Source organism: Pocillopora damicornis, chromosome 3, assembly GCF_964200805.1.
Source record: "Pocillopora damicornis chromosome 3, jaPocDami1.2, whole genome shotgun sequence".
Classification (NCBI taxonomy): Eukaryota; Metazoa; Cnidaria; class Anthozoa; order Scleractinia; family Pocilloporidae; genus Pocillopora; species Pocillopora damicornis.
In genome coordinates, this window is record NC_142672.1 from 29,303,586 (window position 1) to 29,318,127 (window position 14,542).

Below are 14,542 nucleotides of genomic sequence, written 5' to 3' on the forward strand. Positions count from 1 at the left end.
AGCCATTCTAGGGCAGTACCAATGAACAAAACTTAACACCGATATCACGGCCCCTCATAGATGGTTTTTTTTCTGCGTATATCGTATGTCAAAGTACAATTGCTGATCTGAATAACGGCACAAAACAGAAACTTAAAATGGACAGAAATATGTCTCATCACCAATCATCTTTCTCCGGACCGAGAAACCGTCCACAGAGAAGGGTCAGTGTTTCAACATTGTCTGAAGGTAAATCAAAAACAGATTCTTTTTGGGGGGTATCTGGCCAATGCAAACTCCAGTTTGAGAAGCGGGCTGATAGCTGCAAACTACCAAGCGTCGCCGTACCTCGACAAGGAATAGTCGCTCTTCCTCTTAATCACGCGAGTGATGAAACAACGCGAAACTGCGAGGATACCAAACACCCGATGTTAGATGGTACTGACCCACCAAAATTATTACGTAGACAAGAAAGTCTTCTCAATGCTAACCCTGGCCATGAAGCTAAACTGCCTTTAAACTCTGATCCGTTTGCTTGGAATGTTATGGGTGAGGAGATATCGCGGAACTGTGCGAATAACAAACACTTGAATTTAGATAACACTGGTCCAACAGAAGTACTTCGTACACGACAAAGTCTCCCTAACATCCCCAGACTCAACGCAAAAATTTTTGGAAGGTTCGAAAATCACCAGCACCAGGAATATGGAGAACACGCATCTATGGCAAAGTGGCGCACGAACTCGAAAGCGCTTCAAAAGTTTGTAGAAAATGCAGAGAGAAGTTATGACAGAAACAAAGAAAAGGCTATTCTTCTGCACAACTGGATGCTCCAACAGGGGTCATCAAAAAAATGAAAGCTTGACATAGAAAACTATTTTTCTTCTTCCAACTTTCTCTCTACAAAATTCCTAATTATACTGTTACTTCATACCCTATTTCATCAGCAAATTAATTTGAAGGAATGTTCTAGTAAAAGATAGTTAGCATTCTGGTGAGTTGTTTCAGTCCTTGTTGAGCAAACTTGGTTATATTGCACCTGTCTGAGTCATATTCTACCCAAGCACACAGAATAAGGGAAGGGAAAAAGAGTTTTATTTCCCTGTATTCAGAACGATATCAAAATCTTTGAAATTGCACTTATATACTAAGCCTACAATCAACTGTAACATATGCCTCTTTTGCATTCTACGACAAACAAAGTCCTTACTATGTTAAATACCGTACATTTGTTTAACCACAAACACTTGCCATATTTCTTTAACGTAATCAATGAGTTGAGACAAAAAAGCAGTTGACTTTCTTTTGGTTGCGAGTGAAATAAGTTCAGTCCACCATAACGCCGCTGGGCTGTACAAGTGCTGGTATCATTTGGCGATTAGATTTCATCTTACATCATGTTAAATTGATCTTGAGCTGGCTCGCAATCTAATCAATTATTGTCAGCGAGAATTTGGCCTTGTTTACGTAACCGTCTAAAAATCTACTGCTTACTGGAAGATACCTTTTGCACAGCTTGCAGTTGATCTTGTGATTATCTTTATTGACACTCACGCATATTTTCTTAGCTTACCCACGCGAACTTTACCGTGCTAATCAGCTGAAACCCCCATCTATCATTTGTTTGAAACTTCTCACTGCCCTTCTCGCTTTGTCAATTCTATTTTAAAACTGATATTTAAGACAATGTGAGACTAACGGCGTCCCAGACAATTAGCTGAGCATCAAGGAACACACACACACACACACACACACAGTTTATTGACAATTAGCTGAGCATCAAGGAACACACACACACACACAGTTTATTCAACGCAGCTCAAGGGGCGCGTAACTTCATGGCGTAACACTTATTTAGCTCTCAAAATTCCGGCGGCTTGTTTTCGCAAAACAACCTTACAGTAGAAACAATTGAACAAATTCGCTTTTCGACGTAATAAATCACGTTTAGAAGACATATTCGTCGGTACTCTTACTTTTCAAGTGTAATCTTAGAAGCATATATAAATCATCGAATTAAAAATATCATCCATACGTGCAATTATGCAAGCCCAGCGTCTTAAACGAAAATAACTTTTAAAGCACTCAAAGATGTATACTCTGCTGGAAATGACATTTGTCAAAAACTGAATGACGATACAAGGGACATTTTTAAAACACGGGACAGATATAGGTCCGCATGTTCTCTCATTCGTGAACATGCACTTTAAACCCACTTCAAAATCATCAGTCCTTCTGAAAACATCCACATTGATATTTACTCGACAAAACAAGGTCAAGGTGCTTCGAGAAATGTGGTGTTAGCTAGCCTATTTGTAAAAGTCTGCCGCCATAATTGATCGACGTGAATGAAATGATTCAGTGACAGAGGTAAACCGCGGCGTAAAAATGACCAGTTGAATAATCCTTTCCCGCGGGGTCAACTGTTGACCATAGTTTCTAAATAAAAGGGTAATTTAGCATTTTCAACTGAGTTGATAACGTAAATTGGGCGCCGTAAAGAGTTTAAAAACCCTTAAACTCTTTACGGTGCCCAATTTACGTTATCAACTCAGTTCAGATTATACTAAATTACCCTGTTATACTCTCCAACCGACGCAGCACTTTAGAAACTTACCCCCTTTATTCATAGTTTTCAAAAACGACTGCAAAAGCATGCTTTACTACAGAAGCCTATAGATGATATTTTTGAAGTGCTCACTTTCATGTTCATTTATTCATTCATTATTGCGTTTATTCCTTTTTTTTCCCTTTTTGCCGACTGATCATGAGGTATACTGTAGTTTCTTCTCATGCTCTTTGTCAGCCTAACCGTGAGTGTAAATCAGTTTTTCGTAAGTTATAAAGTCATTACAATGCAACCTCAGCGGATCGAGGCCAAGCTCTTTAATCTCAGTACAAAGTACAAAAGTACAAAGTTTAATTCAAATGTGTTGAGTTTTTGAGGGCACTATCTAAACAGAGCTTAGCTCCAGACAACAAAAAATAAGGTCTTCGGGATATTTCAATATCGTTTCGTTTTGTGCAAGTCTTAACTTTGTCAGCGAGTTGTGCTAATTCGGTTCTCAATGGTACGTTAGTTCCTCGAATGCAAAGAACCTTCAAATACTTGCAAGCTGCCACGAGCTCAACAAGAGCATTTTCGACGCGATACCTGTTTATGGCGTAGAAATTATACAGGGCCAGAGTTTCAATGCGCGGACAAAATTTTTTAATATTGGTGAACACAGTTTCAGTTTTGATCGTGGCTTGCTTTGTGATGTAAAAATGTTTTAAGTTCCTTAAATTTTTCAGCAACGATCTAAGCTCTTCGCAGGAAGTGATTGCGCTTCCAACACAAAGACTTGTTAAACGAGGACACCTTTCGGCGAACTTGCACAATGTCTTGCCAGTGATGTTGAAGCTGCTGTGAATATCGAGGATTTCGAGTTGTTGGTAGTTCATTTCTGACATGGAGCTTATAACATTGTCGCTGAAAGCTCTACCCCAACCACAAAAAGATAGCTGAAGATACCTCAGATCTGTCAACTTGGGAAGCATTTCCATAAGCCCACTCTCGCCAATTCCATAACAGTATGAAAAGTCAAGCTCGGTGAGACTGGCCTTACTCCAATCCGTTTTCATAATGTTGCTATTTTGCAATCTCGTGCAACTCATTAGTAAAGTTTGAAGGTTTCTGCATTCGGCAAATAGACGTGGGAAAGTGGACCCCTTGACGTAAATACATCCAGTGAGACACAGTGATTCTAGTTTGGGACAAGAACCTGCCAGGGTGTCTATATTAGAATCTGTTAAGGAGGGGCAATTCTGGAAATGAACTATCCGTAGATTGTGCAGCGACATAAAAACTCTTTCCAGCTCTCCCGATGAATTAATATTTGCCAATCCAAGACTTTGAATATTCCTAAAGAGATGGATGTGTTCTATGAAAACGTTAGAACAAAGGCCTTCAAGAAAGCGAACGTCCAGGTTTTCAAGGGTTTTAAAAGAATTCCAGCAAAGGCGAAAGTTATAAACCAAGTCTGTAAAATATGCCCCCTGAAGACTGAAAGAGAAAAAAAAAAACCAACTGAAACGAAATCTTTTCTTAATTGCATCTTATAAAGATATCTATATCTAGTTCATCTACTATTTCCTATAGATATCTATGAGGTTTTAATTTAGCGAAATTTAATTGAATATTTAATGTAACAGAGTAAGAAAATGCAGAAAGTAAATCGTTGTTGTGGTTTTTGTCGTCGATCGACTGATTTGCTTTCCCTTATTGGACTGATCAGTTATTCTTAAGAACCAATCTTTATAATATCACCAGCTAGTGACAACGCGTTTTATGGCTATCGGTTAACCCTATTGAAGCCCTCCTACTACGAAAACCAAAAGACGCAACAAAGAGATTTACCTGAGGGTTTTTAACTTGACACATTTCTCTGCCAAAGTAGTTATAAAAGCAACTGAAAAACCGCATCCACTGATGTTCACCACAGAAACAAAGGGAGATATCTTTTCGATCAATGATATTATGCTTTCTTTCCAAAGACTTAGGCCACGTAAATCCACATGTTGCCAGAGCGAATAGTCCAAAGCAATTCTGTGCCAATTTTTACACACCATTCCTACGCGCCCTAGATCTTTAGAAGCAAGGTGATGAAATATGTTCAGCAAAACGGACTCTGGGAGTTTTTCGACCAGATTGGTTGCCATTTTAGCCCACAATATTTCTTGTGAACTTGGTGAGGTGAGCAAATAGAATTGTCCACTTGCGCGCGGCAATTAAAAACAAGCTCGCTAACTACTGTGAAGTCAACAAAGGTTTAATTCAGCACGAGCCAGGATATTGTAGAGCAAATCAGTTGCTTTCAAGGTTAAGTTTGGCATGTTCTTTTCCTTTCCGGAAGATGGCGGACTTGGAACCGATGGATGTAAGAATATTAAATTCTTTTTATCAGTTTTTCTCGATTTTTCAATCGATTTTCTTATTTTAAGAAAACGAATTCGCCTTTGTCAACACTCACAATTCAATTGTGAGCGTCAGCAAATGCGTTTTATTCGTTTGTTAAGTCATGCACTGGACTTCAGAAAGAGATGCCATCGTTTGAATCACATCGAAAGCACATAGTCAACTAACGATCTTTGCTCAGTTTGCTCCTAATAGTTTTGTCTTCTTTGAAGGACTTTTATTCTTCACACTCATTGCGGGCCTGTTCTTAACGTTTTGGACAAAGTTATGGTAACTAGGCTCCCTACCCTCAAATGCGTAAAAGGAAAACTTATCTAGGGTAGTGTGGGCGGGCTTTGAAACGGCTCCATGAGCCTCCGCGCACCTTGCAATGGCCTCTTTGCTATTTTCTTTGCTGCTCGTCTTATAGAGTGAGGTGAGCGAATTGTATCTTAGCATATTTCCTTTCATTTCAAGACATCAGTAGATCAAAATATGTCTATTTACTACCGTATTTCTTGAAAATTGCTTTAGTATAAATATTTTTAATGGAACTCTTTGTTGTAATGTAAAACGACGCGAATGATCCGGGGCTCTGAATTACAGCGAAATCCAGTATGCATGAAAAGAACCCGAGTGGATTTAGAAATTACACTGCTTAACACTGAATCCTTTTTATTGATCGAAGGAGATAAGAAGGACGCTTCTCCTGGTCCAATCATCGGGATAAATTAAAGGGCGTTTTGTTGTTTTCCCAACGTGTCTAGAGCGATGTCGATAGCTTCCACATGACACAGTCACTCACTCGAAGCTAGTGCCATCTTCAAGTATATATTTTTTCTAAAATTTTGTGTTCGTTCGGCTAGTTCTGCGGGGTTTTTTTGCGCTCTGCCAGCATTATATTGTACGCTTTCTTGGCGAATTATTTCGGCAGCTCACAGGCAAGCGTTTAATGGTATCTTGAAGAAGTTGATACGATCAGTTTTTTTAAATAAACCTGAACGTTTCATTGTGTTTAATTATTTTTCTCAGCCAAGATGGTTATGCCAGCAAATAAACCTCGCATTATTAAAAAGAGGAAGAAGAGATTCATCAGACATCAGTCTGATCGATTTCTCAGAGTGAAGGTTTGTATTATTTCACTTGTTTTAGCCCCTCACATCCCAACCGAATGGCAATCACTTCCTTCATTCTCATGGTTTATAAATGAAAATGAATGATTCAGCAGCATAACTTTAAAGAGGAATTAGATGCTGGTCACTCTAAGAGTCCAAGGGGTTGAGAAACCTTTCTTTTCAATGTATGATTTACATTAGCTAGAATAGAGACAATGCTGGGTATTGAGGGTAATTTTGATATAAACATTGTGCAGTAATTCCATAAGGCAAATACAGACATGATGTCTTGCAACTTATTGTTTTAGATTTACCTTCCCTTTAAAAGCACCACACTCTGAACTTAAACCATAGCCTATTGCTACTGGCTTTGTAATGAAAGTGGTGGTCGTCCAAGGGAAGGAGAAAAACTCATTTTGTTTGGGTGAGGTGCATATAGGACCTCTTTCTTAATGTTCTATGGTATGAATCTCAATCCAAAATGTACATTTACTGTATGTAACAAAATGCCTGCATTTTATTTATGTGGAAAATTTCTAGTTGGTAAAGGAATTATTACTATGAAACTCAAAACACAGTCAGCACTTTGATTTGATTCTGACTGGTCTGTGGTGTACTGACCAATCTGATGTCCATGTAGTTCATTATACACAAAAAAATCCAAAACTACAGTTGGATCACCACTTCTGTCATTGGCAGTTTATTTTTCTGAAGACCAGTTGGTTTCCTTCAAAACACTCAGACTCTTTGAAACTGAAACCTCACTGTTTCTCTACTTTTAATTTGCAATTAAGTGAGACTGTTGGTGTCTTTTTGCATTCCTTTCTACTAGAAATATAATGATATTAAGTGAATGCTACAAATTTTGCTTTTGCTTTCAGCCAAGCTGGCGTAAGCCAAAAGGTATTGACAACAGAGTGCGCAGAAGGTTCAAAGGCCAATATTTAATGCCAAGTATTGGCTATGGCAGCAACAAGAAAACTAGACATCTTATGCCAGATGGCTTCAAAAAATTTGTCATTCACAATGTCCAGGTGAGAACTGAAATTTATATTAAGGAATTTAGTGGGAAGAGAACAATATAAATAACCAGAGAACATTCTCCACATCTGAATTAAAAAAAGCCTTAAACAAAGACACAAAAAATAGGTCAGGCCATCAAAATTTTTCATGGTTTGCATGAAATTTTCTGATCTCCCATGTTCAATGAACAGTTAGAACATTGAGTTTATTCCTTTGCTTTCCTATTCTCAAGATCACTTCTCTGCACTGTCTGCCACAAATTTTTTGAAAAATTTTTACCTGAAAATTGGGTATATTTTTCTTTTCATTTTTATTATGTGTGTAGGTGTACTGATATTATAAAGAGAAATTTCCATTTGGTTTCTTGTCAGAGATTGAAAGGGGTCAACATAGATTGACGATTTTGACAGATGTTCTAACTGCATTTAGTTTATGGCAATCATATGCCTACTTTTTCCAAGTGTATGTAAAAATAGTGAATTCATGGATTAAGCTTATGAATACTTCCCAAAAGGCTATGTTTTACAATACATTCTTCCACTGTTTCTTAGTTTTTAGTTTGCTTGAATTAGATGTTTCCAGTAGTGGTGTAAACACACGTAGAATGTTCAGTTCCTATGTGTACATTTATGTATACTGATCATTCAGCCAGCTTTGTCAAAGTCGGCAACTGGTGCATTTCATAGTCTACTCTGAAAAACACACTGGCTATTCTGAATGTTTATAGCTCAGATTTTAGCATGGAGGCATGAAATTTTGCTACCTAATTTCTATCACAAACCAGTTACCCAAAATTTTCTAGAAACATAAGGATTCAATTAAACTGTTATGGCTGTGACATCAGTTTAACACCAAGCTATGAGTATTACAAAAACCCTTCCTTTAAAAAGCACCTCACTTGGAACTAAAACCATGATCACTTCAGATTTCATGGCCCAGCCATTGATCTGTTGTGATCACTGGAGTAGTTAGGACAGTGATGGTTGTCAAAGGAAGGAGAGAGAGGCAATGTTAATGGGTGAGACAGGAGAGGACCTCTTTCTTAATGTCCAGTGTTCTTGGTTCTCAATCCATATTGCAACACTACTTACAATCATTTCTAATCTACATTTTTTGTTGGTGAGTAGAGGGCTGATTACATGAATTTTTGGGTTGGTTGAAGTGGATTTAATTCATTAACAAGTGCAACCCTTGTCAAACTGTTCCTAGTTTTTGTAAGCTAAAATTGGAAATGTTAAAAAAAAATACCTGAAATATTTCCCAGATCAACACCTTAAAGCACTATTTAAACTAATGTAATCAGCTCCTACTCTGAAAATACATTTGTGATCCTCCATGGGAAAACGGACACTAAACTGTTTAAACGCTCGAGTTAGCTGTTTACTATCCGTTTACAACCGTTTTTCTAGACTGTTTCATGGAAAAGCGTTAGTGTCCATTTTCCTATGGAGGGTCACATTTATTTAGTTTATCAAGATGTAATCACTGAATACAGGATGCTTGTTGCACTTAAACCCAGCTAACTTCTCATTGACCAGTATACACAGAGTAGCTCAGTGGTTGAGGATCACACTGTTAAAAAAATGTTAAGATTTGGGTCTTCTCTTCATGGTGGGACTCAGATTTGTTTTCCTTTGTTCTTCATTAGTTATTAGCAAACAGCAGTCATCTTAGACTTTCTCTGCCATCCCTTTTATTTTGTTTTCTTATGTTTTGTTTATTTATATTTATTGTTTCCATTTCACCAGGAACTAGAAGTCCTCCTGATGGCCAATAAGAGCTATGCAGCAGAGATTGCACACAATGTGTCCAGTAAGAAGAGGAAAGAAATAGTGGAGCGTGCACAACAGCTGGCCATTAAAATAACAAATGCCAGTGCAAGACTGCGCAGTGAAGAGAATGAGTAGATACTTAGGCATGGAGAACTGTACCAACTTGTGTAGAAATAAAGACATTGTTTGGATGTATTTGGCTGTTTTTTTTACTAACAAAGAATGTGAGACATGTTAGTTTTTTGGGGTAATGTACTGGACTGGTGATCAAGAAGTCCACCAGTTTTGAATTGTGGGTGAGTCCCTTTGTTGTAATCTTGTGCCAGTCACTGTGTTTTGCAGTGCTTCTCTGTGCTTGTTTTATAAATGCGTTTTAGAAAACTGTTCAGGAAACTTTGCAAATTGCTAGAGACCATCACCTCTTAACCCCTAACCCCTAAGAGTGACCAGCATCTAATTTCTCCTTACAATATCACCCCTAAATCACAAATTAGAGTCATGAGTAAAATGAAAATGATTAACAACTACAGAAGCTCTGAATCGTTAGGCTAATTCTCATTGACAGGACCTTAGGAAATGTATAAAGAACAGTATGGAGAATATGCATACTGATGTTAGGGTGTAAAGGGTTAAACCCAAAGATCTGACTAATAATTCTCCCATTCTGCCACACATGTTTCCATGTAAATTAGTGACAAGAATGTACTGTGAGAGTTAGATAACCTCTACCTGGTAAGTTTGAGTGTTCTCATTACGTGTTAGCTGGATAAAAGTGGACATCAGGGAGGAGTTCAATGTTGATCTCCTTTAAGAGCTAAACAGTTTAAGTACCGGGATTCCATCTCGGAAGAACGTTAGCCTGTTCATACCCTTGGTCAGTGGAGATGAGCATAGGAATATTAAAAATGGCATATGCAGCTATTTCCCTGGTAAATGCTGTTTTTCATGCTCGCTTTCTTGCTTTTCTCCATTGACTAAGAGCCTAACACAGGTGAGAAGAATACCAGTACAGCCATTTCTGCACCCTACACAAATAAGGCTAAGTCCTAGCAGTAATTGGGTAGTTTGCAAGGTTTCTCGTGACCCGTGATCAAGTATATCTTTCACAGAAGGGCAGGATATAAACGCAAATCAAGCTATAACTACATTCAGTTGGACAATCACACCACATGAACCCCAGGTAGTCCGTAATGCAAATTTGGTGTTAGTTTGAATTTTCGAATTTTTGCCTTTGTCTTCAATAAATTTTTGTGAAATACTTGTTTTCTTGCTTTTTTTTTTTCTGATAATCTCTTCGAAAAGATGCTGGAGATCTTGTTCAGTCTCTTCCTAGTTAGTGCGTCGATGTGAAACGAAAATTTTCTTGATTAAGGTTCTCGGCAACGTTCTTCCACAAGTCACGTGACTAACAAGTCCCAGTTTCTGCTCTGATTATTACTGCTTTGTTTGTTTTCCAAAATATGAAGACTTCCGCCAAGGTTTGAAATCTTCTATCCGCCTGTTGAAATTTCTCGGCCAAATATGCGCATCTGAATGTCAAAGATTACTCTTATTGTGTAATTGAGGGATCTGGCGTAATGTCGGCTGGTAAGCATTGTAGCCCTCTGGGCAAGATGGCGAAAATCAAAAACTATCTTTACCTTGGAGGGCTAGCTGCGGCGAAAATGGAAGATTTGCTCAAGGAAAATGGAATAACATGCGTCATCAGCGGTAGGAATGGACCAAATACGAATTTATTCGAGCTTAATACCGGATTTATTTCATGAGGGTATTGCACCTTGCGCTGGATATGGCCCACAACTTAACTGATCCTGCGCATGTTTACTTATATCATGTCTTCTATTATCCATTATTTTAAGCTGCACTGGAATCGCCTGAATTGGCGTATGAATCGATAACTTGCATAAGGATAAAGCTAGAAGATAACCCGATCTGTAACATCGGAATATATTTTGATCTAGTGGCCGATAAAATTGGTGAGTTAAATCAAGTTTTATTCCATGCCTATCCTCTCGCTCTAAGTTGTGATGTACACTCTCTTTTATCAGAACGTCTAATTTGGGGCTTAGACTGCACGTTCTTCGTCTTCTTCTTCTTTTTTTTTTCTTGTCGACTTGAGCGAGAAAACGTTCTCAACCTGTTCTTAAAGTTGTGTGGTACATAACGTATTTCAATAAATCGACGGAGTTGTTCTTCAATGTACCGTGCAATAAGAAAACAACATTGTTAATTAATATAGAGCAAAATGTCCCTAAGTATTTGAGTTAATGGTCCTGTTAGATCACAGATTTACGTTTCGTTTACATTTATGTATACTTCTCGCAAAAAAAAAAAGAGAATGGGCAAATAAATACCTTCTTAACCCTTTAATTCCCAAGATCTGATTGTTAATTCTCCCCTGTAGCTGCTACACATTTCCTTGTAAATTAGTTGTGAAAACTTGGTGCTTGATCAAGATAGCAGCTTCTATCTGATAAGTTTGAATATTCTCATTACCTTTTTGCTGAATAGTGTATGAATATTACAGGAAGAAGTTTCATTTTAATCACTTCTGGGAGTTAAAGGGTTAACTGAATCTCAGCCTGGGTGTGTTTATAAAAAAAGTTTTTTTTTTTTTTTAAAAAAGATTGTACATGTTCCTTTTGCCCGAAATGTTTTTTATAGCTGGAAAAGGTTTGTTGACAGTAAGTTTATGTTCTTCAACTTTTCTCATGTTGTAGAAAAGGTTCAACGAGAAGGAGGAAAGGTACTCGTCCATTGCATTGCAGGAGTAAGCAGGTGAATTTCTTTTTCAAGTATCATTTGGAATCTCGAAGGCTTAAGTTTTAAGGCAGGTGAGAGCAAACATTGTTTTGCTCTGATGAAGGTCTAACGCTCAAAAGTGTCAGCTTTGAAACTCTTTACTGAGGTCAATTCACATATACAACTCAGTTGTATGATTGGTCATAAGAGACTTCTTACCCCATCTTGAGCCCAAAAAATGTATTAAAAAATAAATAAATAACAAAAGATCAATGTACATGTACGGGAAGGAAAGGCAACCTAATCCATGCTGAATGATACAGTATTATTATAATTATTATTACTGTTATTATTTTTATTAATTATCATTATTATTATTATCATAAATTTGTATCATTAATGAGGTGACTTCAGATATGCAATAGATTACATGTAGCCAGGTGAAAGGGTGTGGTATGCACATTATCTAGTAGTAGCCAACATTTCTTTATCCTCGTTATTGTTAGTACATAAGATGGGAAACCATATTAAACAATATTTTCTAGTTCATAAACAAGCATGTATTTTACAGATCAGCAACTTTGGTCTTGGCTTACTTGATGAAATATCAAAAGATGAAGCTGATTGATGCTCATGCATATGTCAAGCAAAAGAGACCTCTTGTCAGACCAAATGCTGGATTCTGGAAATATCTAGTTGAGTATGAGAAGAAGCTGTTTCAGAAGAACTCTATCAGTATGGTGGAATCCAAATTTGGTGTGTATAGTTTATACTAGATTTATACCATAAGGCTTAATCTACACATGTTTTTTACAGCTATTTGGAACTCTAGGTGACAGGGGTGACTTGATAATTGATCACACATATTTCCTCCAATAGCTTTTCCCATTGACCTCATGAATTGACAGCCTCTGTCAAAAGTTGCTAGTCAAAGGGTTTGCCAGATTCTGGTATACTGGAACGACCTTTAAAAAGATTTTACAGACATTCTTTATGCAACCCAACCCAAAACTACCCCGGCTTGTATTTTCACTCATCTGCTACTAACACACTTCATTTTTCATTAAATTAATCTTCATTAATTTACAAGATGAATACATCTTTCTTTTTTCTCTTTAGCATATGAATAAAATTAATTAAAACATGATTGGGAAGTGATTACTAATGAATTAATTTTCTTTGAATGACTGGCTTCAATTTGAAGCTTTGACTCTGTCTGACTTCAGTTGTTTTTAATCATTACCTCACAGTTCACTCTGTATAGTTTAACCCTATGTATGCACATACTGTTAATGACAAATTTGGTTGACATTTTTTCTAACTATTACAACAGTCACAGCAGCTTTGCCTATCTATTAGTTGCTTTGTAGCACTTCCTTTATAAACACTGACAATTTAGCAGATTTAATTTTTCAAGTATATTGAAAAATTTACAAAATGATGGTAGAAGCTCAACAAATGTTACAACTAACCAAGAAACTAGAAAAAACGTGATGATATTACCCATTATATCCCAAGACATGATTGTCAATTCTCCTCTCTGGCTGCTACACATTTCCTTGTAAATTAGGTACGAGAATGTGGTGTTAGATCAAGATAAAAACTTCCACCTGATAAATTTGGGTATTTTCATTACCTATTTGCTGGATAATGTTTAAATACTTTAGGGGAAGTTACTTGCTAATTATTGCTGGGAGGTAAAATGTTAATCTTAAATTTTGGGTGTTCTTGAGTCTGTAAACTCCAAAGGATCCTATAAACAAATCTAAATACTTTGTTGCTGCATAAGTAAGTTCTACTTGTCAATTTAAACAAGTTTCTGTTGAAGGAATTCTTACGTTATGAATTATTTCAACCTTAATGATATGGTGATATTTTCTTCATCAGGTTTGATACCCAATATCTATAAAGATGAAACAAACAACTTGGTTTGGTGACAAATTTAGAAGATGGTTTTAAAAGCTTGCAAGGAACAGAAGGGCAGATGATTAGGGTGTTTCATATTGATTTTGTTCAGAATTAACCTGGTACCCTTATCTAATTAGAGAGGCCATACATGTACTTTTGTGTTTTAATTTTTTTTTCTCAATTGTTGATTTGGAGTTGTTTACACTCTCAAGGTTTGCTAGAAAACCATACCTGTGTTTAGATTGCAATGGTCAAATCTGTACAGTTTCCTGGATTTGAAACAGTAAATTACTTAACAGTTCAAAAGCCGCAGCCTTCAGGGCACATACCGGTTAATACTAATATACAAGAAGGTGGGGGGGGGCACCCAACCACATCCACACAAGATGAAGAAAAAATGCACCTAAGGCATATTCATGTATGCATGAGAATGCGTATAAAACCAGTTGTACATGATAGAGCTTAATGAAAATTTAGTGATACATTCGTGATTGGTTGTTCAATAGTTTTATTCTGTATAATGAAATACTGGTGGCTTAATAAATGTGACATAAGTCCGTTCTTCTTGTATTTGATGAACTCTATTTTTAGAGAGGCATGAAGTTATATTCTGGAGAGGCTGGAAAGGGAACCAATGACAGAGGTTGGGTTTAGGAATGCATGCAATTTTCACTTGTGCACAAGGTACGCGTGCAATTTTCATTGCACGCGTACCTTATACAATGAAATCTTAATGTAATCCCCCCTATTATTACTATTATTGCTGTTATTAAAATACTAATAGTAAAAATTTTGTTCAAATTTAAAAATAATAGTGGCATTTATTCCCTCGTGATTTGAATATGTTTTATAGAAAACTGTCTTGTTAATAACTGATAATAACTTTCATGTCTAAAATTCTACAATACAATGAATTATTTTTTATTAAAATTATTAAGTTACAAACTAATTAGAAAAAATGTCCACCTTTGTTTTAATAGTAGTAGTAGTAGTAGTAGTACTACTACTACTGCTAATAATAATAACAATAATGATAAAAGTTACTATTAGCGGTCTTTCATGATCAC

At 36.8% G+C, this 14,542-nt stretch overlaps 3 protein-coding genes and 1 non-coding gene across 4 annotated transcripts; 3 read left to right on the forward strand and 1 right to left on the reverse strand.

The window, feature by feature from the left end:
• Positions 1–2,846: 2,846 nt before the first annotated feature.
• Positions 2,847–4,818, reverse strand: LOC113669883 (S-phase kinase-associated protein 2). Its single transcript, XM_027185962.2, has 2 exons — positions 4,379–4,818; positions 2,847–4,024 (listed from the first exon to the last, which is right to left on the reverse strand). The coding sequence occupies exons 1-2, from the start codon at positions 4,678–4,680 to the stop codon at positions 2,899–2,901; spliced, it is 1,428 nt and encodes a 475-aa protein (XP_027041763.2). The 5' UTR covers positions 4,681–4,818; the 3' UTR covers positions 2,847–2,898.
• Positions 4,819–5,311: 493 nt separating this feature from the next.
• LOC113669907 (large ribosomal subunit protein eL32) lies at positions 5,312–9,020 on the forward strand. Its single transcript, XM_027185994.2, has 4 exons — positions 5,312–5,351; positions 5,948–6,042; positions 6,912–7,064; positions 8,802–9,020. The coding sequence occupies exons 2-4, from the start codon at positions 5,953–5,955 to the stop codon at positions 8,958–8,960; spliced, it is 402 nt and encodes a 133-aa protein (XP_027041795.2). The 5' UTR covers positions 5,312–5,351; positions 5,948–5,952; the 3' UTR covers positions 8,961–9,020.
• Positions 7,928–8,138, forward strand: LOC113669914 (small nucleolar RNA SNORA81). Its single transcript, XR_003446125.2, has one exon. It is a non-coding gene; the product is annotated as a small nucleolar RNA SNORA81 (small nucleolar RNA).
• Positions 9,021–10,242: 1,222 nt separating the features above from the next.
• On the forward strand, positions 10,243–14,032 carry LOC113669898 (dual specificity protein phosphatase 14). Its single transcript, XM_027185986.2, has 5 exons — positions 10,243–10,535; positions 10,685–10,801; positions 11,546–11,603; positions 12,139–12,323; positions 13,455–14,032. Exons 1-5 carry the CDS (start codon positions 10,403–10,405, stop codon positions 13,502–13,504), a joined length of 543 nt encoding a protein of 180 aa, XP_027041787.2. The 5' UTR covers positions 10,243–10,402; the 3' UTR covers positions 13,505–14,032.
• Positions 14,033–14,542: the final 510 nt, after the last annotated feature.